Source organism: Asterias amurensis, chromosome 18 (assembly GCF_032118995.1).
Source record: "Asterias amurensis chromosome 18, ASM3211899v1".
In the NCBI taxonomy this organism is placed as follows: Eukaryota; Metazoa; Echinodermata; class Asteroidea; order Forcipulatida; family Asteriidae; genus Asterias; species Asterias amurensis.
The window spans coordinates 5,720,784-5,747,692 of record NC_092665.1 but is presented as its reverse complement, the minus strand read 5'-3'; the positions used below and the strand labels follow the sequence as shown (position 1 = coordinate 5,747,692).

General features: G+C 39.5%; 1 protein-coding gene and 1 pseudogene across 1 annotated transcript; both read left to right on the top strand.

The window, feature by feature from the left end:
* Positions 1–417: 417 nt before the first annotated feature.
* LOC139950945 (alkaline phosphatase-like) overlaps positions 418–26,909 on the top strand; it is a 446,069-nt pseudogene continuing 419,577 nt past the window's right edge.
* LOC139950900 (uncharacterized) lies at positions 17,730–18,722 on the top strand. The gene has a single exon (XM_071949744.1). The coding sequence runs from the start codon at positions 17,730–17,732 to the stop codon at positions 18,720–18,722; it is 993 nt and encodes a 330-aa protein (XP_071805845.1).

The window sequence follows — 26,909 nt, the reverse complement described above, 5'->3', positions numbered from 1 at the left end:
TATGCTGAAAAACCGTTACAGTAACACAAAGTATAAAATTGACCGACATAGTTTACCACTTTAGTAAAATACAGAGTTAACCTCGGCACAATACTTTGAAGGAGTCCCATTTTTTGTAAAACTTCACAGTAGATTAATTGGTATTAAAAATTACAGATGTGAAGTTGATGATATAGTACAAGTACCGATATAGATAATGGCCATTTGAAATATGAAATTAAAGTTTAAGAACCGATAATTTGTTTCCAAGGTTCAAAAGCCAAAGAATGAATGACATGATAAGTTATTGCTGTTCTATAGTTATGAAGTCTGTAATTCAAACTGACTATGACCTCAGTTTCATTACTTCTGATTTTGTTACTTTGATTTCAACATTAACATGGTTAATTTGGATCTATATGCTGACTGCAGGAGGCAATGTGCTACCACAAAGTAAGTAGGCATATAGTGGTTCTCGCTTGAAAAGAGTAGAGCTCCATTTGACTTTTCAAAGGATCAAAGTTGAATATGATAATGTATGCAGACTTAGTGATCACATTGTTTCACGCGAGATCTGGTTGTACGAGAGCTCTGTTATTTTGCGTGTTGTTATCACGTGAATAGAACCCGAAATTTGGACGCATTGTGCCCTGTTCCATTGTCTTTTATTGATAGTTTAACGACGTACGAACACAACAAATATTACAGCCGATTATTTTTTATCGAAAAACACAGAAGATGAGGGTCGAGAAAGAACACACCTTAATCTCATAACAAAATGCCCGGTATATGTATTTCGGTGTTGCAATTAATATAACAATACTGTTTAGAACTATATGCCAATTAGATATCTGCATAGTGATTAATTAAATGAAAATGAATACCCCCCATAATAAAAAAATGGATATTTTATTTAGTAAATTAAAGTTGTTTTATGTCAATAATTATTTTTTAAGTGCACTCTTGATCAATTTATCCTATTTACAAGGAGCTTCAACATCTGCAAAAGCTCAATCACGAAACCCATAAAATTCCACCAATGATCTTTCAGTTCTGAGCAGACGACATTATCTGATTGTCTTCGAGTAGTGTTTGTAGTGTTTGTATAAATTAATCGTTGTATGGTGCGAAGTACTGGAATGACCTGGCTAGTGACAGTTTGCAGAAAGCTATTACCAGAGAGCAAACACTCAATACGAATAAAGCTAAGAACGTAGTGTTTTTCGTCGGAGATGGGATGGGTATAACAACCGTTATAAAGGAGATCACGGGGAAGAAACAGACCTCGAATGGGATAAGTTCCCTAGTGTAGCTTTGTCAAAGGTAACAATAATTATTACGTCTCGAACATACACACTGAAACAACTACTGCAGGAGATCTTCACCGTTTAAAAAACCTCCCACTTAAAGCAGGCCTGGGGTCGATTTCACAAAGAGTTAGGACTAGTCCTAGGAGATATTAAAAACGTATGGGTAGTCCAAAGTTAGGACGAGTAACTCGTCCTAAGTCGAGATAAGACTAGTCCTAGACTAATCCACCCACTGGTTTATATACATGAAACGCCCTTACTACTACTTTTTAAACTGCAATGCAGGAGTAACTCATCACTAGTAATCGTGCAGTGATCATGCAAACAAATTGCACTCGTCGAAGCCCACACTCTCATAATGGTACCGCATCGAAACAAGCCAAGTCATGTCACGGTAAAGTAATAACAAATGTTATTTATGATTACAATAATATTGTTTAACTATTGTGCGGAAAGTTGCCGGTTGTGGGTTTTTAAGAGAATTATTTTGCACCAATGCAGGTATATTGTGGGAATGTAATTTTGCATAATTACTGCAGATTATTTTCGCGCTGACTTTAAGCCAGCCATGGGTGAGTTTTTGGCGGTTGAATTGGACGTTGGATAATCACTGGACAATGACTGAAACATCTATTGGTACGACCTCCAATACGCAGCCCTGTACTTTGATTTGGACATTCAAACAGAAATGCGCCGTACTTTTGACCGAATGAGGGCGCTATCAAACATATTTGTATCACGGGGTTTATTCATTCATCCCCAAACAGTTATTAAAGACTGGAAAACATAGCCACCACATTACAATCATATAAACCAAGGACAATAAAACCTTTAAAGGAGCCATTGCAACCCGTCTCTAAAGCAACATTAACGGCGCAACAAGTGGACGAATCGTGGGACGGGATTGACGGGGATTGGTGACGGGGATTGACCTTAGAGGCGAGAGGTTACTCTTTTGCGTTATTCACGAGCCTCGCAGTGTGACGTCAGATGTTCAGGCTAGTATATCCCTATAGCCTGAACATCTGACGTCACACTTCGAGGCTCGTGAATGATAACGCGAGAGAGTGGCCTCTAGCGTAGGTCAATCCTTGTCCATCTTCACCTTTCACCTAGATTCATATGCAGATGACCGCTAGTACAAACGCCAAAAATCACCTCGGACCAATCAAAACACGGAAACAGAATGCTTACGTCACTGCACGTTTATCTAATGAAATCAGTGTCCAAATATGATACAAATAGTGGGTGTGCCCGATAAGCTTCCCTGGGTCGACCCCGTGGTGCTCACTCGGGTGAACCCCTGACAAGAGCTAATCGAACGAACACACTCGCCCTCTCGTGGTGATGGCATGCACCTCAGGTCACCCCAAGTGACCCACTCCACAAGCAGGGGGGGGGGGGGGAGGCGGCGCTAACACGGGTGAGCCCCGTCAAAGCTATTCTAAAGTACCGGGGCAGATCGGGGTCGACCCAGGGAAGCTAAACGAACGCACCCACTATATTGAGTGCGCCCCACGTGGTCAAACATACGGAGCATTTAGTCTGAGAATATTTCCTGCACTCTTTCATCCTCTAGACGTACAATACCGACAGGCAAGTACCGGACTCGGCTGGTACGGCTACTGCTTATTTTAGTGGTGTTAAAACCAAGACAGCAGTGATAGGGCTAGACGATTCTGCTATTAAAGGAGATTGTAAATCTAGTCTCAATGCTAATGTGGAGTCTGTTATGATATCTGCTCAAAAGTCTGGTAAGTTAAAAAGAACGTCAACATATTCATATAATGTTTTATAACACACCTCTTGCCTTTTTCTGTATTCTCGTTGGCTGAAACACGGTCTCGTGGGATAAGCTTAGTCTAGTGATCGGGCGCATGTGTTTTGCGGGAACTAGCTCTTTGAAAATAGTGCCCTGTTACAGCGCCCTCTCTTGACTTGAACCGTGAACAGCAACTACAAAACTTCCTTTCTTTTCCACGTGTTGTTCTTATTTCACATTTTAAGACCGACACAATTCGGTAACTAGTGTACGTCTATTCCCCCCTCGGGCCTGTTAGTGACCAGAAGAGGGACCTATTTCCCTTGGCCTTCAGCCTCGGGAAATAGGTCCCTCTTCTGGTCACTCAAAGTCTCTCGGGGGTAGACGTACAATTACCTCATTGCCAGTCAATGTGTGTATAATAAGTATGATTTACTTTCATTGATTTGTTGTCAAGTGTTTTGTATTAATTTTAATCTTGTGTTCTTGAAATTGTATCGATCGAATATAATAGCTAATAAATTAGGTTTTCGTTGCTTTGTGTGCTTTCTAAAGGCAAGGCAACGGCATTCGTCAGCACTGCCCGTGTGACACACGCTACCCCTGCCGCACTTTACGCACATTCGCCCCATCGAGACTGGGAGTGTGACTCTGATATACCGCAGAAGGAAACTGACATTGGTTGCAGTGACATCGCTCAGCAACTCATAACACTCGGACAGGATAAACAGGTACAATCTGCAACATTGACACAAACCTGTGTTTGCGTTCACTATTCTGAATGTACCTTTTGATTATTCGATACCTTTACCAATATCATGGGTTATTTTGGTTTTTGAATCAGAGTATCTCACAAACTGACCGGCAATGAAACAGGTAGCTGGAAGCATTCGATAGTTAATCAATTTAAACAGTTAATCAATTTAAACAGTTAATCATTTTTTAGCATTTTTTTTAAAGCGTGCTCACATAATGAAAGGCTGGCAAATGTGATTATTTCAAACTTACTAGCAGCACTTCCGAAGCAGCTTCCTAGAATACCCTACCTGCTAGTCATTGCTGCTTGCCGACCACCAACTTCATGGTACGGTAATTTTTATACTAATTCTTCATTAATCTATGCCAGGTTATAATGGGTGGGGAAAGGATGAAAATGTTACCGAGAGAAGCTGCCGACCCAGAGTATCCTGAAGACTCTTCTAAAGCTGGATCTAGAAATGATGGACGAAATCTCATCGGTATGTAAACCTGACCAAATTTAAACCCAATTATTGATGACTATTGCACCATTTTGCTTTAACAGCTTCTGATCCCATCCAGATTCCATAGAAACCGAGCTACTGAAATCAATAATGCTGAATTGATAATGGTGAATCAAAATTGGTTGATCGATAATTATTAGTCGATATTGGTGAGTCGATATTTGTAAATCAATAACCACTATTCGATGTTGGTGAATCGATAATGGTGATTCGATAATATTTGTGGATCAATAATTGGTGAACCGATAGTCGTAAAAAGATAACTGTGAATCAGTAATGGAGAATCGATAATGGGAAAAGATAATATTGAAACGACAATGGTAAATCAATATTGGTAAGTCGATAATGGTGAATCGATAACTGTCCATGAGCCACAAGGCGCTGACATTACCATAGAGACAGCATGGTGCGTAGTTATAGAAGATAGGAGGAATGTACTTGAATATAAAGTGGTAATGAATCTGAAATAAAAGATTCGTTTTTACAAATCCAAAATTATGTATGATGTATACTTTACATATAATTTAGTACTAGTAGTTACGTTTTACTCCTAAGCTAGGAGCTTTGTCAATTATATGTTTAGTAACGTCGTACATATTTTTGGATTTGTAAAAACGAATCTTTTTTTTCATGATCATCAACAATCCAGACGAACTTATTTATATGCAGTGGACACTATTGGTTATTACTCAAAATAATTATTAGCATACCTTACTTGGTAACGAGTAATGGGGAGAGGTTGATAGTATACAACATTGTGAGAAACGGCTCCCTCTGAAGCAACGTAGTTTTCGAGAAAGAAGTAGTTTTCCACGAATTTGATTTCGAGACCTCATAATTAGATTTTGATGAGCATCTGAAAGCGCACAATTTCGTGTGACAAGGGAGTTTTTTTCTGTCATTATTATCTCGCAACTTCGCCGACCAATTGAGCTCAAATTTTCATAGGTTTGTTATTTTATGCATAATGTTGATATACACCAAGTGAGAAGACTGGTCTTTGACAATTACCAATATAGTCCAGTGTCTTTAATGGTAATGAATCTATTCATCTTATAATTATTCTTGTCTGTTTATGTTCTTTTAAAATGTTGTGTTTTGTAGAAGCATCTCTCATCAAAACAGTTTCACTTGATCAAACCTTGACTTTTTAGATGTTTGTTATAGTTCCACAGCATTTAATTTTCTTTCGGTCACATGAAGCTCTTGCTATATACTACGAATTGAAACAATCAAGCAAGGATTTGTTTCACTAGTTGTTTTACAATATTATGTTTTGTTTAAGACGAATGGCAAGCAGGTAAAGACAAGACAAACAGCAAGTACGTGTGGAATTTGGAACAATTTAAAGACGTCAATCCACTTGAAACTGACAACCTTTTAGGTGAGTTGTTGTTTTATGTACCAATTGTACAAGTACGAACAATCGTCTGTCGTTCGGAACATGATTGTGCCTACAACCTTTGCGCCGCATAAATCTTGGGCTAAATGTTCATGTAAATAGGTCAAGGATGTGGGCTTAGTAGAGGGTTTCATCTTGGTATCGAAGGTTGTGTCACTTATTTGGCTTGGGCTTTAGGCTAGGTGCCGTTGATCTCGAATTCAAGCATCTGAAAGCACACATCTTCGTGTGACAAGGGTGTTTTTTTCTTTCATTATTATCTCGCAAGTTCGACGACCAATTGAGCTCAAATTTTAACAATTTAATTTAATTTTTTTTTTTTTTTTTTTTTTTTCCCCCTGGAGGGGGAAATTTATTCAAGTTTCTTCAATGTACAAAGCTACACAAACTACTGGTAAAACCAACTACTTATAGAACGATACTAAGAGAGAAATGGCAAAATGCAAAAACAGGAAGTTTGATGATTATGCAAGGCATTTAGTTGGTACATAGCAATACAAAAGGCTCACATTTGGTATTGAACTTATCTAAGTTGTTATTCTTAACAAAGATCATTTTTTCCATTACAAAATAATGATTTATTTCCTTTTTGATAAGAACAAATGAGGGCTTTCTGTCGTTCATCTTCATCCGATAAATATGAAAACCAAACAGCTTAGTCGTGTTGTCAAAATTAATGTCAATGTTCAGTGTATTAGTCAACCAGTGTTTTATCTGACGCCAAAAATACAGAGACACCTTGCAATTACAAAACAAGTGGACTAGTGTCTCTTCTTCCCTTTTACAAAAAGTACACAGATTAAAATTCTTCCGACCAATTTTAGAAAGAAAGGAGTTTACACCCAGAATTCTATGCACCAATCTAAACTGGAACCAACTTAACTTGGTGTCACATGTACAGATAAAGGGTAAACCACAGAAAATGTGCCATTGAGGAATCGGAAAAATCACGCCAATTTTTTCTTCCCATTTAACAATAAACTTGTGCACAACTTTTTTTGCTGGAGGTGAAAACACTGTACAGACGGGTGGAGCCCTTTATATCCATCAACAAAGTCTCAAAATTAAATGGTAAAAAAGGGCGAGCAATTTCTGTGGTTTCTCCATTCAGTTCATTACGGAAGGAATGTTTGATTGTACATGACACTTAACAAAGCTGCACCAAGCATTAAGAACATCAATCCAAAAATGGTTTTGATTTTCGGCCCCTTTTAAATAGATCAGCAATGCCTGGTGGCCTCCCTCGAGTGCTCCCTCGAGGATCATGAGTGTTCGAAATCTTCAAAAAAAGAGTGACCCAACCCAAGTTATTTGAACTTAGAAATCTGCGGATCCAGGTGACCTTAAGGCTTTTATATACGAATGCATGTCAATCATTTTAACTCCTCCATGACTATAGCCTTGAATCATCTGGTTCCTGGACACACGGTCATTCCCTTTCCATATAAAGTTATAGAACATACAGTCTAATTCTTTGATAACATTGCTAGGCGGGTTGGGGAGAGTTAAAATAAGAAAAGTATTAAAGTCGCCGGTGATGATGATTTCCGATGTTGATGATTTCAGATGTTGTAACGCTAAAGAGAAAGGCCGACACCTGGGCAAATCGTGGAGTATCAACTGTGTTGAAAAAGTCCTCAGAACTACCAAAGTGGTTCATCACCAATGGGATGACATTCAGAGATTTCGCAAGCTTTCACACGACGCAAACATACAATGAGAGTACAATATGTAGTTGGTTACCCCTAAACTAAAAATATAAAATAAACAAATAAACGAAGTAATTAAAGTAAATGAAGCAAATACTACAAAGCAACTCGTTCGCACCTTTGTAACCTCCCGACTTGACATGAGAAACTATCTCCTCTATGGACTGCATAATAATCAATTTACCGCTTGTCTCGTCTTCAAAAAATTTCCCTCAGAATTGTAACCCGGTCCAACACTAGAGTCACATCACACCTATCCTACAAGATCTACATTGGCTACCCATTAAGGATAGAATCATCTTCAAAATCCTTGTGTATGTCTATCGCTTATATCAAAAGGCACTTTATCACCATATCTCTCAGAAGGACTCCAACCCCCATATATACTTCCAACCGCCAGTCTATACGCGATCTAATAACAAACATCTTTAAGGAAACCCCTGGCCATAACATCATGGGGTGAAAGATCAATTACTTCTGCTGCTCCTTCATTATGGAACGACTTGCCGGATCATGTTAAACTTTCTCCTAGCTTTGTTCACAACTTCCCTCAAGCCTCATCTAAGGAGGACTTCATAACTTTTTCCCGTTTATTGTGTCACTGCGCCATGAGCATATTTAGATGGATACCCACGCATTATAAATGTCCACTATTATTACTATTAACTTAATAAATAAACATAAATAATTATTTAATGATAAAATTAAATAACAAAATCACGAAAAATTTACTAAAAAGTGGGAAAAAATAGGTCAGTAAATTCTCAAAAAAATTGGGAAAGTTTGAGAATATGTCGCAAGGATTGTAGAACATATTAAAAGTTGTTGTAATTGACATAAAGCTCAATTCGCCCGAAAATGTTGGCCAGGAATGTTGAAAAAGGGCTTAAGAAAACGCTACGAAGCCGAAAACACCCCACGTAGCATTAGTAAGGACTTACGCACTCGATTGAAGTTACGAGTGCTTCGTGAATATGACGCAACTCGCTAAGAACGAACTAGTAACACGTAAGTGCTTACTAATTTAACATATATTATGTTCTATATCGAATGATTCCAGCTACCTGTTTCATTGCCGGTCAGTTTGTGAGATATTTTGATTCAAAAACCAAAATAACCCATGATATTGATGAGGGTGGCGAATAATCAAGCGGTACATTCAGAATAGTGAACGCAAACACTGGTTTGTGTCAATGTTGCAGATTGCACCTGTGTATCTTGTCCGAGTGTTATGAGTTGCTGAGCGATGTCAATGCAACCGATGTCAGTTTCCTTCTGCGGTATATCAGAGTCACACTCCCAGTCTCGATGGGGCGAATGTGCGTAAAGTGCGGCAGGGGTAGCGTGTGTCACACGGGCAGTGCTGAAGAAAGCACACAAAGCAACGAAAATATAAGTAAATAACTAGCATTTATTAGCTATTATATTCGATCGATACAATTTCAAGAACACAATAATAAAATTATTACAAAACACTTGACAACAAATCAATGAAAGTAAATCATAATAATTATACACATATTGACTGGCAATGAGGTAATTGTACGTCTACCCCCGAGGGACTTTGAGTGACCAGAAGAGGGACCTATTTCCCGAGGCTGAAAGCCAAGGGAAATAGGCCCCTCTTCTGGTCACTAACAGGCCCGAGGGGAATAGACGTACACTAGTTACCGAATTGTGTCGGTCTTAAATGTGAAATAAGAACAACACGTGGAAAAGAAAGGAAGTTTTGTAGTTGCTGTTCACGGTTCAAGTCAAGAGAGGGCGCTGTAACCGGGCACTATTTGTATCACTTCTGGGCACTATTTCCCCGGTCAGGTTCTTGCTTTTAAGAACCAGTGATTTCATTGGATAAACGTGCAGTGACGTAAGCATTCTGTTTCCGTGTTTTGATTGGTCCGAGGTGATGTTTGGCATTTGTACTAGCGATCACCTGCATATGAATCTAGGTGAAAGGTGAAGATGGTCAAGGATTGACCTACGCTAGAGGCCACTCTCTGGCGTTATCATTCACGAGCCTCGAAGTGTGACGTCAGATGTTCAGGCTATAGGGATATACTAGCCTGAACATCTGACGTCACACTTCGAGGCTCGTGAATAATAACGCCAGAGAGTAACCTCTAGCCTCTAGGTCAATCCCCGTCACCAATCCCCGTCAATCCCCGTCACCAATCCCCGTCAATTCCCGTCACCAATCCCCGTCAATACCCGTCACCAATCCCCGTCAATCCCCGTCACCAATCCCCGTCAATCCCGTCCCACGATTCGTCCTGTACAGTTTTGATCAACGTTCTGCCACTTGTTGCGCCGTTAATGTTGCTTGAGAGACGAATTGTAATGGCTCCTTTAATGGTTTTATTGTCCTTGGTTTATATGATTGTAATGTGGTGGCTATGTTTTCTAGTCTTTAATAACTGTTTGGGATGAATGAATAAACCCCGTGATACAATGTTTGATAGCGCCCTCATTCGGTCAAAAGTACGGCGCATTTCTGTTTGAATGTCCAAATCAAAGTACAGGGCTGCGTATTGGCGGTCGTACCAATAGATGTTTCAGTCATTGTCCAGTGATTATCCAATGTCCAATTCAACCGCCAAAAACTCACCCATGGCTGGCTTAAAGTCAGCGCCAAAATAATCTGCAGTAATTATGCAAAATGACACTCCCACAATATACCTGCATTGGTGCAAAATATTTCTCTTAAAAACACCACAACCGGCAACTTTCCGCACAATAGTTAAACAATATTATTGTAATCATAAATAACATTTGTTATTACTTTACCGTGACATGACTTGGCTTGTTTCGATGCGGTACCATTATGAGAGTGTGGGCTTTGACGAGTGCAATTTGTTTGCATGAACATTCCACGATTACTAGTGAGTTACTCCTGCATTGCAGTTTAAAAAGTAGTAGTAGAAAAAAAGGGCGTTTCATGTATATGTATATACATGAAACGCCCAATCAGGGGGTGGATTTCACAAGAGTTAGGACAAGTCTTATCTCGACTAAGGACGAGTTACTCGTCCTAACTTTGGACTACCCATACGTTTTTAATATCTCCTATATAGGACTAGCCCTAATTTTTGTGAAATCGACCCCAGACCTGCTTTAAGTGGGGAGGTTTTTTAAACGGTGAAGATCTCCTGCAGTAGTTGTTTCAGTGTGAAGGTTCGAGACGTACTATTTATTGTTACCTTTGACAAAGCTACACTAGGGAACTTATCCTTCCCCGTGATCTCCTTCCAGTTGACCCTTGAGAATCCTCGCAGCCGTCACGGTTGTTATACCCATCCCATCTCCGACGAAAAACACCACGTTCTTAGCTTTATTTGTGTTGAGTGTTTGCTCTCTGGTAATAGCTTTCTGCAAACTGTCGTTAGCCAGGTCATTCCAGTACTTCGCACCTACAACGATTTTATACAAACACTTTAAACACTACTCGAAGACAATCAGAATAGTTTCGTCTTCTTAGAACTCGAAGATCATTAGTGCAATTTGTTTGGGTTTCGTGATTTAGCTTTTGCATATTTTGAAACTCCTTGTAAATAGGATAAATTGGTCAAGAGTACTCTTAAAAAATAATGATTGGCAAAGAAAAACTTTCATTTATTAAATAAAATATCCATTTATTGATTATGGGGGTATTCATTTTCATTACTGACCTTTTGATCACTATACGGATATCGCGTTTGTAACCGTTTTTTTTATAAAATGCATATGGTTGGAAAGATGTTTTAAAAGTAGAATACAATGATCCACACAAGTTTGCCTCGAAATTGCGTGTTTTTTCTTCTACTGTGCGAACTAACATGGTCGGCCATTTATGGGAGTCAAAATTTTGACCCCCATAAATGGCCGACGTGTTAGTCGACAAGGTAAAAGGAAAACCACGCAATTTCGAGGCATGCTTGTGTGGATCATTGTATTCTACTTTTACAACATCTTTCTACCCATATGCATTTAAAAAAAACGGTTACAAACGCTTTTCAAAGACCAACTCGACCGATCCAAGGCAACGTGTTCCTTTAAGGTGTGTTCTTTCTCGACCCTCATCTTCTGTGTTTTTCGATAAAAAATAATCGGCTGTAATATTTGTTGTGTTCGTACGTCGTTAAACTATCAATAAAAGACAATGGAAAAGGGCACATTGCGTCAAAAACTCGGGTTCTATTCACGTGATAACAACACGCAAAACAACAGAGCTCTCGTACAACCAGATCTCGCGTGAAACAACGTGATCACTAAGTCTGCATACACTATCATATTCAACTTTGATCCGTTGAAAAGTCAAATGGGGCTCTACTCAAGCGAGAACCATTATATGCCTACTTACTTTGTGGTAGCACATTGCCTCCTGCAGTCAGCATATAGATCCAAATTAACCATCTTAAATCCAACATGTTGAAATCAAAGTAACAAAATCAGAGGTAATGAAACAGTGTATACCGATCGTCACTGTTTGTATCCGACTGAGGTCATAGTCAGTTTGAATTACAGACTTCATTTCATTTCATTTCATTTATTAATTTCACAGGCAAAAAATCAAGCACAGACAATAAGAACAGTAAGAAAACAAAAACAAGAACATACAATACAATAACAAAAAAAGCAGCATCCCTGAAGGATTTTAAATCAGCTTGACACACCTGTCAGAATATTCAATTTCGTTTACAGAATCAATTAAAACCCTTCTCGGCACACCCAAACAAAAACGAGTGAATCGCCTCTGTACCTTCTCTAGCGTTTTTTTTTGCTGAGTCGAAAGAACAGGGCACCAGACTGGAGCTGCGTATTCAAGTATGGGTCTGCTAATTGATCGATAAAGTAAAGTCAGAATGTAAGGGTTTCTAGTTTTAACTACTCTACCAATAAATCCGTTGAGTCTAGTGGCTTTGGAACTGACTTTATAACACGTGTTTTCCAGCTTCAGTAAACTATAGAACAGCATTCTTTTGCTTTTGAACCTTGGAAATAAATTATCGGTTCTTGAACTTTAATTTCATAATTCAAATTGCCATTATCTATATCGGTACTTGTACTATATCATCAACTTCACATCTGTATTTTTTAATACCAATTAATCTACTGTGAAGTTTTACCAACAATGGGACTCCTTCAAAGTATTGTGCCGAGGTTAACTCTGCATTTTACTAAAGTGGTATACTATGTCGGTCAATTTTACACTTTGTTTTGCTGTAAAGGTTTTTCAGCATAATTGTATGAGGAGTTGTAATAAGATTTGTTTAAACAAAAAATCACCTCGAAAAACTAATAGTTACGAAAGCCCTCCCAAAAAAACAACGATGTTTGAATCTGTGATAACGGCTTGATTCGTCATAATGGATTCACCAACGCCTCCCCTCCCATCCCTACCCCACCCCTCCCCGCGTAAATAGCGGATGGCGTATCAGCGTTATACATCCTTAACGATTGAATGTGCATACAATCTAATTACATACACGTTTTGATGATTCCGTAATGATGGACTGTAAACTGTGATAACCGAATCAAAATATCTTGGCGTTTTTTGTTTTAGCACTATTCGAAATAGTTGATCCTCAATGTAAACGTTCTTAATAAATTGTAGGCCTCTCATTGACATGCACAGATCTTCTCCTACATTTACATATATTTGTTTGTTCATAACAATAAGTAAAACAATGGAAAAGGGGAGTGGTACGAGGTCTTAAGCGTTTGTCTAAAATCAACAGTATCTTAAGCCCCGTTCCCACTGGACCCCGCGTTAATTTGGCCGTAAACAAAAGACTAAGCCGAAGGCAGGCCGGGTCCTTCATCTACGACCACGACCCCGCCGGTTTGAAACGAATGTTCAAGACTATGACTTAGCACAATTTATTCTTACTAATATAGCAAAGCCATTTTCGGTTTACATGAATAGGCCCAAAACAATTGGAATGGACTTGTAAGTTCACTCTTGCCGTATCTCAACTACGCATAAAATAACAAACCTGTGAAAATTAGAGCTCAATTGGTCGTCGAAGTTGCGAGATAATAATGAAAGAAAAAACACCCTTGTCACACGAAGTTGTGTGCTTTCAGATGAATGATTTCGAGACCCTCAAAATCTAATTCTGAGGTCTCGAAACCAAATTCGTGGAAAATTACTTCTTTCTCGAAAACTACGTCTCTTCAGAGGGAGTCGTTTCTCACAGTCTTTCAACTTTGAGATTTTCAATATATGAACGAGTCCTTTATGTCAAAGAAGTTGCCCAAGATGGGGACAGAATCTCCGGGGACAGATTTCCATGAGACACCGGCCCAAGGCGGAATCCTGCCATACGTGTTTTTTAAAACAATCAAAATTACTTCAATCTCATCCAAAAGTTCATTTGATTGTTTTTGATATTTGTGGTTTATATTGATTGTTTCTGCTCCATTGAATATTCTTGTTTCCCAAAAGCATTTGTGCGTTTCGGTGGTAGTAGACTCTGAGAAAACAAAGAATACAATTGAAACTCAGTTTAAAAATAACCTTTAAGGGCAAAGGCAGGACACATTAATAGGTAACTTTCAACCACTAGTGAGTCTTTTCACTTGGTGTATCTCAACATATTCTTAAATTAACAAACCCGTGAACAATAATTTGAGCTCAATTGGTCGTCGAAATTGCGAGAGAATAATGGGAAAATCACCCCCGTCGCACAAGTTGTGTGCTTTCAGATGCCTTCAGTTTGAGACCTTTAACAACTCGAGAAAATACTTCTTTCTCAAAAACTAGGTTTCTTCAGAGAGAGCCGTATCTAACAATGTTTTATACTATTAACAGGGGTAGTTTGCTAAACTCCACTTTGAAATTTACTGCACTTTTAATACCTAGCACCCTGGCTGCCAGGTATACAAAGCACCGTAATTTTGACGGATTATTTTTTATAGCGTATTCAGCTGAAGTTCTCATGTAGTGTTTGGGTCACTTGCTCTCTGCCAACATTAGTGTACTGTGGTACTGTTTGGTGGTACAGATTGTTATGCCGTTGCATTTCCCTTTGAAACCACGACATAATAGCGTTGTGTCGTTGGGGCTTTTATCACCATACTTGCAAGTGGTTTCCGTTTTGAAGCAGCAAGTTCCGCTGGTATTCTGTACATTGTCTTGTTCAAATAGTGGGCAATAAAAGTTTACCTAGACAGTTTCAGTTGAATGTGCTTGATATTCTGCTCGTTTTAATGTGTGTGTACTCTTCATCCAAAAGCTGTCAACAAAATTAACAACAAGTACTGATTAAATGGCATTGTGTGACTTTGTTATTTTCTTTTATGTTGTGGGTAAAACAAAACAAGATTGAACATAATGCAACACTTTCACAATTATTATGGTGATCGGTGGTTTGTACAGCCGACGTGGGGAGGGGCAACCGAGGTGAAGCCGAGTTTGCCTGTTTGCCCCAAAAGTTTACACAAAACCTGGACCCCGTCACGGCGGAGCATGCAACATTAATTGTTTTATTTTACCATGATAATCGAGTCCTCTTGTTTGGGGACAAATTGTTACCATCCTCCATTATTGTTACGACAATAATGACACAGTTTAAAACTATGACAGCATATTTTGTTAGCCAAAACATGGTGGCACACTGTCTTAAGGTGCTGTCACTTGACGTTTTAGCCAGCGTATGTCAACGTATGAAATTTTAGCGAGTACGCTGGCGTACGTCGAATAAATATGGGTAAAGGCCCCGTCACACCTTGACGTTTAAGCCAGCGTATAGCGACGTATGACAATGTTGGCGACTACGCTGGTGTACGTCAAATAAGTTATGGATAACTTTGTATAAGTTAAGAGCACGATGAAACACGCTGATATACCGGTCGATGTAAGTCGTGTGGCTCATGATGGCCCTGTCACACCTTGACGTTTTAGTCAGCGTATGTCGACGTTTGTAAATTTCTCTAAAACGTTGGCATACGCTGAACTATCGATGGATTTTTCAATTTTGAGCGTATACGAAGCGTATTCATAAGGAGGTGGACGGATGCATACCGTAGAAGTAACTTACACAGAGCGTTTCCATAACGAATGCTTAGCGTGTTGACGGCGTTCACAACTTATGTTCTACGATGGTCCAACTACTGCATAGAGCGCGGGGGCAGCGTATTGCCGACGATCACATATAGTAGCCTATAAAGAGGGTGCCTCTCGACGATTGAAATAATAACTGCACTTGATCGTATTAATCCTCATGCGAACCCAAATGTTATGTACCCATTCACATTGCTCTGTCAATGGTAGCTGTAAGTTTAGAAACAAGTTTAGTAAGTTCTGTGGTCATCCGGAACACGTCAAATACGTTCGACGTAAGTTCAAAGCACATTACTCATATAGGTTATCAGAAATACGTTTTTGGTACGCTAGACATTATATCGACGTATGTCGACTTCTGATAACCTTACAAGTAACGTGTGTGAACGTGCGTCATCGATTGTATAACGCACCTACAACTTATGCAGAACTTATGAACCACACGCTGGCACACTTAGATTTTGTTGTGCATGCACACAATTTCTCGACGACCTCGCCTTACTACGACGTACACGGCGTGTTTCAGCGTGCTCATAACTTATACAAAACTTACCCATAACTTATTCGACGTACGCCAGCGTATTCGCCCCAATTTTGTATACGTCGGCATACGCTTGCTAAAACGTCAAGGTGTGACAGGGCCTTAACAGGTAATAGTAGTAACGTGCTTTGAACCTACCTCGAACGTATTTGACGTGCTCCGGACGACCACATAACTTAATGAACGTGATTCTAACTTACAGCTACCGTATAATGGCGTATTTACAGCGTTTATGTGAATCGGATACAAATTGGGTTCGCGGGAGGATACTACATTGTCAAGTGCAGTTATTACTTCAATCGCCGAGAGGCACCCTCTTTGTAGGCAACTGGATGTGATCGCCGGCAATACGCTGCCGCGCGTTATGCAGTAGTTAGATTACCGTAGGACATAAGTTGTGAACGCTGGCAACACGCTAAGCATTCGCTATGGAAACGTCCTATGTAAGTTACTACTACGGTCTGCATACGTCCAACTCGTTATGAATAGGCTTTGTATACGCTCAAAATTGAAAAGTCCATCGAAAGTTCAGCGGATGCCAACGTTTAAGAGAAATTGTCATACGTCGGCATACGCTGACTAAAACGTAAAGGTGTGACAGTGCCGTAAGTTAAGATCACGGCTAAATACGCCGATATACGTCTTTGGATTATGCTTTGAACCTATGTCGAAATTATTTGACGTGTTCCGGACGACCACTTTTGATGAAATTAATTAGTGGCAGCGTATTGGGAAATCGGTATACACTAATTGGGTTCGAAGGAGAATACAGTGATGCCAAGTGCAGTTATTATTTCAAACGTCGAGGTACCATGCAACACGCTGCTGCGCGCTATGCAGTAGTTAGACTATTCGTAGATATCGTATCTTTTTACACGAGGAGAAATCCTCACAATGTAGACAAGTTGAGGAATCTTTCTTGGATTATAAAATGAGCGAAGTGATACGGACAGGAGCTCAATGTATAGGGTGTTGGTTTTATCTCAAACAATCACTATGTTGCACCATCTCTTGTTAATATAGAGGCATACGCGCCCCACCCTGTATCTTCCATGTAATTTTGTAATCTCTGTCAAGTCGAATCCGAGATCCAAAGCCGTCTATATGGAAATCATTACTCTGGGTTGTATTGTCTAACCATGTCTCAGTGAAGGATACCAGAGTCTCTGTGTTTACGCATGTGATTAATCGAGCTCATCCATTTGGGGCATAGGGAACGGCAATGGACGATACCATTAATGGGAGAAAGATTCTATCGGTCTGATTAAATTTATTTCTCCTCACCACCCATATTTCCTCTTGTTCTTCTTTTAAAGTTGTTTACTGTTGTCTGACAGTTGTTTGGGTGTCATTGGGGAGCATTTCAACACGATGTTCAGTATGTTAAAGATCAAACGAGCCAACGGCACCCTGCCGTAAGCTAGGTACTCAAGTGTGTAGCGGTAGCCACTTTGTTGTGTGGAGCGATTATTTAGCTCAACACAAGAGAACAATTACGATCAATACGGCCAGGTACATAATTTAACACACACATGCTCAGCCCAGCGAAACACAAATTGACTAAAACGTGGTTAATGTAGAAAGTGGTGATAAAGAACTTCCACAAACACATGGAAAATGTGAATAAATTGGAGCTGACCCAAAACTTGTGGTCACCGCTAGAGCAGCGCTACTATGTCTGCATGTTTTCATCGTTTGTTTTATTTATTCTATTAAATTACAGATGAAGATTACCATATCAACAGTGCCCCTTCTTCTTGGTATTTTGCAAGTTCCGTTCATGGTGGCTAAAACAGCAGTTTCACCTGATCCGGAGATGACGTGTAACTCCTGCTGCCAGGGCCCAGCCGGTATACCGGGAATTCCCGGGTCAAATGGGAACCATGGACAAGGGCTTGTAGGGTCCCCTGGTGAGGTAGGTCAACCTGGGGCTAAAGGAGACAAGGGGTCAGATGGACTAGTTGGTGAGCCAGGCGCTAAAGGGGATACTGGACTTAAGGGAGAGCAAGGAGTCGGTCAACCAGGGAAACAAGGACCTCTAGGTCTGCCTGGGATGAATGGTCTGAATGGGGAGAGAGGTGAACCTGGACCAGCTGGACAGACCGGCGAAGCAGGTGAGCCCGGGGGAAATGGAGACATCGGGTCAGATGGACTGGTTGGTGCGCCAGGCGCTAAAGGGGATCATGGTATGAAGGGAGAGCAAGGAGTCGGTCAACAGGGCAGAAAGGGATATCGAGGTCTGTCTGGGATGAATGGTCTGAAGGGAGAGAGAGGTGGACCTGGACCAGCTGGACAGACTGGTGAAGCAGGTGAATGTATTTCGCGACGGTCCGCCTTCACTGCAGTGAGGAATACCGCCTTCAACCCTCCATCCGTCTATGCTCCTCTGCCCTTTGAAGAGTTATTGTTTTCAGAGGAAGGGACTGATTTCAACTTGAATAACGGCACGTTTACGTGTAATGTGCCTGGGGTATACGTATTGATGTTCTCAGCCTATAAATCATCAAGTGAGTCTAACCTATATGTCTACCTGAGGAAGAACGGTAACAAAATTGTTACAGGGCGTGTACGCGATGCAGGTAATCATCAAGTGAGCAGCAGTGCAGTGATTCCCCTGCACTATGGAGATCAAGTTCACTTAGTTGTAAGCGGTCCAGTAGATAGTAACTCTAACCATTACACGTCTTTCACTGGATTCCTGCTGTACGAAATCTAAATCAAACATACAAACACACGGAAACGTTTAAATGTTTTAGACAACGATTTTAACAAAATAATATGCAACTATATAGTTTTTAAACATATGTTAATAATAATAATGAGTTAATTGTGGAAAATCGAACGTGTGTTTAGATGAATCGAATAAAATTACTTTATTATTAATTGTTTTTTTATTTGCAGGACAATAAATATGGAAAAGGCGTTTCATTTGAACACTTGATTTTGCAAACGTGTATTGTGACAAAAACTTTCAACGTGTTTTTGTCACGTAAACAGTGCTATAAATATTCGTTCATCCCTTTTTTGAGTTTTTTGGGAAAGTTTGAAATTTCTGCAGCCTGTAATTCCGTCCGAGGGTGCAATGATGAGTCCTTGAAACGACTCTACAGCTTTCATTTTCCATAAAATGCAAAATGAAACTACGCAACAAAAAGCTTACAGTTTATTAAACAGTACTTAAAAACAACTGTAACTTCAGATTCCTTGATACAGACTTAGACCAATAATTCATTGTGGCTGCCGATTGTGCCGACAATTTTAATTCAAACATTTTAAATTGGTGGAAAAAGCTTTACCCTGTTGAAGCAATAAAGAACAAATAATTCACAAAACAACTGGTAACGATTATCTTCTGTTGATATCTTTGTTAATAACCAATACTTATTATGGTAAACTAATGATAACTTGTGATCGAAAGTACACAGCGTTGTAAAGTTACCGGAAGACGTTTCCTTTGTGTCTTCTTTTCCCGAACACGTCTCGATATGGTGAAATATATAACACTTCCTCGTAGTTTTGCGTTTGTTTGTTTTAACATGAGAGAGCACTTTCTTTTTAATGCAGATGAAATATTGGGTTTCATTTTGAACCACCTTTGTATAAAACATGTGATGATGTCACAATATTATGTCAAAGAGGCGATGTACATGTCGGTACAGTGATTGCTTTAACCGTCAAAATGAAATTGAAACCAATCTTGCTATAAAAAAGGTATACTAACAAAATACACCATCTTAGTGTGAACTTGGAAAATATAATTTTCCTCACTTTCGGAATACGAGCTAGTTACACAATATTGCATTTTATCTTGATCTCCCTTACTACCGAAAAGTGTCGTTGGCAGTAAAAGTTTAAGACAGTGGACACTCTCGGTAATTTTCAAAGACTAGTCTTCTCACTTGGTGAATCTCAACATAAATATGCATAAAATAACAAACCTGTGAAAATTTGAGCTCAATCGGTCGTCGAAGTTGCGAGATAATAATGAAAGAAAAAAACACCCTTGTCACTCGAAGTTGTGTGCTTCCAGATGCTTGATTTCGAGGCCTCAGATTTTGAACTTGAGGTCTCGATATCAAATTCGTGGAAAATTACTTCTTTCTCGACAACTACGTCACTTCAGAGGGAGCCGTTTCTCACAATGTTTTATATAGGTTTTCTCGGTAAATTTCGGAAAATGAGCAGCCAATTTAACCACCAGCCTATTCTATTTCGCACGAAATCGAATGCTTCTAAAAAAGGGTCATTCGATTTCATTTTAAACTAGTCAAATCTACTTTTTACGGCATTCGATTTAACAAAACAATCATTCAATTTAACAATTCATCGAAGCTGCATTCAAATTCGCAGGAGTGTTTTTGAGGCGTGTGTTTAGTCATTCAATTTCATTTTGAGGCAGTCAATTCTGATATTTGTGCAGTCTTAAAAACGCTTGGTTAACTTGTTGTTTCCTTATACTAACGTTAAAGGCATGCCGTTAATTTGTTGGCACTTTTGGACATAATATGCCAAGATGTCTGGCACGCCAACAGATGGTTGGTGAATATTTACAAAAAACAACAACTGGAAAAACATTTAAGAAAAAAAAGAGAAAAAAAAACATTCAAACACATTCAAATGACAGGTCTTGGACAGTTAACCATTGAAGGTCACCCGAAAAAATAAAGAAGAAAACAACCCTTATGGGGCCCAAGATAAAGTCTATACTGGAAACATAAAATAAAGAAAAGGTTCGCTCGATTTAAAAGTGGAGGTACGAAACGGTTTGCCTTATACAGTTTATCTGTTTATTTGTATTTCTTTAGTCGTACTTATTTTAATCCTCGGTGAGCGAAATTGATTGCCTTTTTACGAAATTGAAAATGATTAAATCAGCAAAATCTCTAGTCAAACCAGCTTTGCTAAATTGAATGATGATTGTGTGTCATGAAAAAGAACGGGCGTGCTAGGAACTTGAATGCCCCACAACGAAATTGAATGACCGAATTCTGAATTTGAAACGCATTAAAAACCGGAGAGGCAAAGTAGCTTTAATTCGAACGCATGGAAATTAAATTGGCTGCTCATTTGCTGAATATGACAGAGAAAACCTATACTATCGACCTTCCCCATTACTCGTTACGAATTGAGGTCTTATGCTAATAATTATTTGGAGTAATTACCAATAGTGTCCACTGCCTTTAAACATTAACGTAACACGTCGTCAATAAAACACATTATTGATGTTTGAATTAACATTAGAATACATAACTTATTAATTGATACATATATTTCCACAATTTTTTTTTTCCTAAATAAACTAGTATCCATTGTATAAGAAGTTAAGATCGATGTCATAGTTTTAGAAATAGTCAGGTACCACTTGAATGTTTTAATTACACTGAAAAAATGAAAATTTACGCCGTATCAGTCGATCGTTTTGGTTTTTGTGTTTGGAGTTTTTACTGGATATTCATAAAAACCTTTGACAGTTTCGCTACTCCTATTGGTTGAGAGCGCGTCACGTGGGTGTGTATAAACCTTTGTTTATGACCGGTAAAAAGTGTTAATTTATGGGCGTGACACGCGACCTTGCACTTGTTCTTATAACACAGTTTCTTCATTCCTATTGGTCGAGAGCAAAAGCTGAAAAGTTGTGCTACATCACGCGATACGCGCGATGCGCACAGCATTCCCTTATAAGGAGTTGTTTACCCGAGGGCGGCGAAGGGCTTTACCATTTCATAGCTGGAGGGGTGATGTGTTGAAAGAAATCATTTAACAATTATAATGTTGGCATTTATTTATTTTTTTTTATCAAAAAATGATGATGTTTTTGACCGAAAAGGTATTTATGAATGGGAACCAAAGTGTGTTGAATCGGTTTCTTTATAATTTACCTCTTCACAACACATTGATTCCCTTATAAAACTACAGTTATTGGTAAATACAATTTACTATCTGAAATAATTTTCCTGACACTGTTTTAACGCATTTTGTCGAAAGCTACAGCACCTCTGCAAGTAATAATTTTAGGGAAACTTTCTACCATTATTTCTTCAGACAGTGCAAATTTAATGTAAATCAGTGAACAGTGTGTTTGTGTCCTACAAAAAAAGTATCCGAACCCTTAAATTTGAAATCATCAGACTCAAGTTGTTATGTCAAATAGTTCAGAGCACGTTTTTTGAAATGGCACAATGGTATAATAATAATTGCTATACAACAGCTTGCCCCGCACAATTAAATAATGTTCAGCATTATTTTCTTATAGTCATGAATTATATAAGTTGTACAAGCTCATCAGCCCTTCCCAGTGATGCTAGATGAGACCAATGGGGTCGAGCAAATCGGTCCAAGTGCCTCATTCAAAAGCACATGGATTGACTGACTTACGCACTTTCGAATTGGACATAAACCCTGAACAATTAAACCCTTGTCACCTCTCCATGTACACAACCAACAATCTATAGGTGCGTTCGTTTGGCTTCCCTGGGTCGACCACGGTCTACCCCCGGTACGTTCGAATAGCTTTGACGCCATTCCTTTGGATCACCCGGGTCAGCCCCCAGTGCCCTGCTTGTGGAGTGGGTCACTTGGGGGTGACCCAATTAGCATGACTTCACCACGAGAGGGCGAGTGTGCTCGTTCTATTAGCTCTCGTCAGGGGCTCACCCGAGTGAGCACCGCGGGTAGACCCAGGGCAGCTAATCGAACGTACCTTATGTAGCCTGAATACCTGCATCACACTTCGAGGCACGTGAACAACAACCATAGACCAGCCTCCAAACCGGCGTGTTTTTCACTTTTTAGCTAAAGGTACGCGGTCAAATTATACACCAACATTACATGCAAGTTCATGCACATTGTATGTATAGTATACATACACCACACACGTGGACACACAGCATGCGGGCGGCCGAAAGTAAGCTTTCCATATCTGTCTTTTGATTGGTCGACCGAGATTAACTCAGACAAATCAAAACAAGCCCGAAGATGGTTGCATCCAATTTAAGACGTCTCTCCTTGGTAGACACCCTGAAACGAGACACCGGCTTGGCCGGCGCCGAGGAACTACGCTAATGCATGTTGGATCGGAACATCTGGAGAGAAACCACTGGGCATGCTCGGGCATGCTCGAGCTTCCACATGGCGCTCGACTTGATGCTGATGTATCCAATGGAATCACTGGATCTGAATAGCAGGTACCTGTCTTTAAAGACAGGATCCCAGTCTTCAATCTTAGGCTGCGTTTGTTTAGCTTCCCTGGGTCGACCCCGATCTGCCCCTGGTACGTTCGAACAGCTTTCATTCCAGGGGTTCATCCGGGTCAAGTTCAATTTGAACGGCGCGTTTACGTGTAATGTGCCTGCTTGGGGTATACGTATTGATGTTTTCAGTCTTAAAACACCAAGTGGGCCTTACCTATACCGTGTGTCTCAAAAAAATCTATACACTTTTGAAATGGCTGCCGAATGAAAAGTATATGATTCTGGGGGAAAAGGTTTAGGTGTATGGATAGCTTATTGTCTCAACTTTCACATGACACCATAAAGTCTGAAAATAATTCATGATTGTGTGAGCAATGCTCACGTTTGTGAAGGGTTGAAAACAAGGCTGCGCAGGAATTAGCCTTCCCTTTGTGAGAGAAGTCCTTTGTAGCTTACACAATTCAATCAAAGATTTCGGCTACTTCAGGTCAATGGGTAACCTGAAGAAGTAGCCAACATCTTTGACATTCCTGTTTTCAAAAAAACGTACCATTGAACAATCTTTGTACATAATCCCCATCTGATTATTAAGAAAACCAATGAAATGTTCAACTCATCTTACAATAACTGAAATGCGGGATGAAGGTTTTTATTCAAAGTCACAGATGTTAAAAAAACAAACACAGTTTGTAACATGGAAATTGCTACATATACTATCACACCATCGCGACTCACATGAAGGCACCACCGAGTCTACCGGGGAAAGTTACAATGCCACAAGTTAGAACAAAAATGCATTTCCTGTTCACTTATGAACCCATAAAAAAATGGTTTAACAAACCATAAACTTCACTCAGCAAACCAAAACTGATCGTATTTGAGCATGAATTTATTACATCACCCTCAATTTTGTAAGCTCTCAAATTGGAAGGCTAATTCCCGCGCAGTCTTATTTTAAACACTTCACAAAAGTGAGCAGTGCTCACCCAGCCATGAATTATTTTAGGAACTTTTGGTGTCATATGAAAGTTGAGACCACAAGCTATCCATAAACAAAAACCCTTTTTCCCCAGAATCGTTTTTTTTTTTTTATTCGGCAGCCATTTCAAAAGTGTATATTTTTTTTTGAGACACCCGGTATGTCCTGCTTAAAGCCATTATACACTTTCGGTAAACAGTATTGTCCAAGTCCCACACTTCGTGTATCACAACTTATATATAAAATAACAATCCTGTGGAAATTTAGCCTCAATCGGACATCGGAGTCGGGAGAAAATAACGGGAAAACCCACTCCTGTTTTCGCGCGTTTCGCCGTGTCATGACATGTGTTTATAACAACTCCGTAATTCTCGTTAACGAGAATTTATATTGTTTTACCGTTTTCTCAAAAAGTAAAGCATTTCATGGGCTAATATTTCAAGAGAAGTCTTTCACCATTACCTTCTGTAAACCCTGTAAATTATTTGTAAATCTGTGAACTTTTTTTTTTTTTTCTGTACCGAAAGGGTCCAATGGCTTTAAGAAGAACGGTAACATCATTGTTTCAGGGGGTATACAGGCTGCATGTAATCATCAAGTGAGCAACAGTGCAGTGATTCCCCTGCACTATGGAGATCAAGTTCACTTAGCTGTAGACGGTCAAGTAAATAGTAACTCTGACCATTACAGTCTTTTACAGGAGTCCTTTTGTACCAAATCTAAATCAAGCATAACTCGCACGGAAACGTTTTAATGTCTTAGACAACGTTTAATGTGTTTCAATATAGAATAACCAATAGTTAGTTGTGTTTAGATGAGGCAGTTTGTTTAGATGAATATAATAAATTAACAGTTATTATGCATGTATAATGACAATTAGTTTGATAGCAGACGTTATATTTTAAAGCGTGATTTTATAAACGTGTTTATTGTGACGAAAACTTGTTTAAAATTTGTAATGTTACGTTAGCAGTGCTGTAAGTATCAGTTTTCCTTCTTTTTGAGTTGATCACATTTTCGGGAAAATTTAATACGTCTTCCTTCCAAGGTTGATTTCCAAGGGCGCATTATTAAGTACTTGATGACGACTCTAAATCTTTTTGTTTTTCCCCCAAAAAAGTAAAAAAAAAAATGAATTACAAGAAAAAATATCAGGACAGTTTAACAAATACTAAAGAAAAACAACAGCAGGTCACCTTCCTTGATACAGACTGAGACTGCAAAGACATAATTCATGATGGCCGCCTGTTTCGCCGGCCATTTTGAATTCCCACAATGTTAAATTGGTGAATAGAGCTGTACCCTGTTTAAGCCACAAAAACAAAACAAAAACTGGTAACAGTATTCTTCTGTTGATATATTTGTGTATGAACAATGCTTATTATGTTAAACTTTTGATAACTTGTGATCAAAAGGATACAGCGTTGTCAAGTAACCGGAAGACATTTCTTTTGTGCCGTATTTTTCCCGAACACGTGTCGATATGGTGAAGTGTACAACTCTTCCTCGTAGTTTTGCGTTTGTTTGTTTTTACAGGAGAGAGCTTTTTTTTAATGCAGATGAAACATTGGGTATTCGTTTTGAACTATCTCTGTATAAAACATTTGATGATGTCACAATAACATGTCAAAGACGGGAAGGTACATTTCTGTACAGCGATTGGTTTACCTGTCAAAACGGCATGAAACCAATCTTGCTGTAAGAAGGTTACCAACAAAAATACACCATTTTATTGTAAACTTGGACAATATAATTTTCCTCTTTGATTGTGACTTAATCTTTCGGAATACGAGCTGTTTAGTATACATACACCACACACGTGGACACATAGCATGCGGGTGGCCGAAAGTAAGCTTTCCATATCTGTGTTTTGATTGGTCGACTGAGGTTACCTCAGACAAATCAAAACAAACCCAGATACGGTAGCATTTGGTCACTGCATTTATCCAATGATACCATTGTATCCAATGCCGGTCTTCTGCGTTACTTTCAACATTGAGAGGGGTAGGGACGAGGGAGACAATGGTTATTGTCAGTGGGAAATGGACAGAGAATGATTTTATATAACTTAAGAATGGGTGGCCCGAGCATTTCGGCCGGGGTTGTAGGGCCCGTTGTCGGAGGAACACAACTCGCCTTATTTGACTGGCGACCGAACATATTGTTTTATTTTTGCTTCAAAAAAAAACTGCAAACAAACGAAATGACCTGGCCCCTCTTGCCTTTCCCAGGCTGGTAATGGCCGCAGTTAACGAAGAGCCGGAGTGCTATTGGTTTTCCTCGGAGATTCTAATATCAATACGGTCTGAAGCAGATTGAATCAAGAGAGGGTGCTTTCAGAATTAAGAAACGACCATGGTCACCGCTCACTGTAAAAGGATGAAACTATCTCCAAGGGACAGAAATCTCATGCCACTACAAGGGCCACGCGCAATTCTCCAGGACTAGGCGCCCGGATGGGTTGCCGGTGTCTCAGTGAAATCAGTACTGCCGGAGATTATTTCCCCTGTTTGAGACACTAACATGGGCTGAGTGAGGGTGATTTAACAGAGGGCGCTATCACAAGTAGTTTGTAACAAGTTTGCCGTGTAAGGCGGGCAGGGAATTTTGGGAGAACAGAATCTCCTGACACACTTGCCCAAAATGGGGACAGAATCACCGGAGACAGATTTTCATTAAAAACACCGGCCCAAGGCGGAATCCTGCCTTACGTGTTAAACAATCAAAATGACTT

Bases quoted from the DNA above. Each gene is read 5' to 3' on its own strand.
- LOC139950900 (XM_071949744.1), top strand. From the start codon at position 17,730: ATGAAGATTACCATATCAACAGTGCCCCTTCTTCTTGGTATTTTGCAA.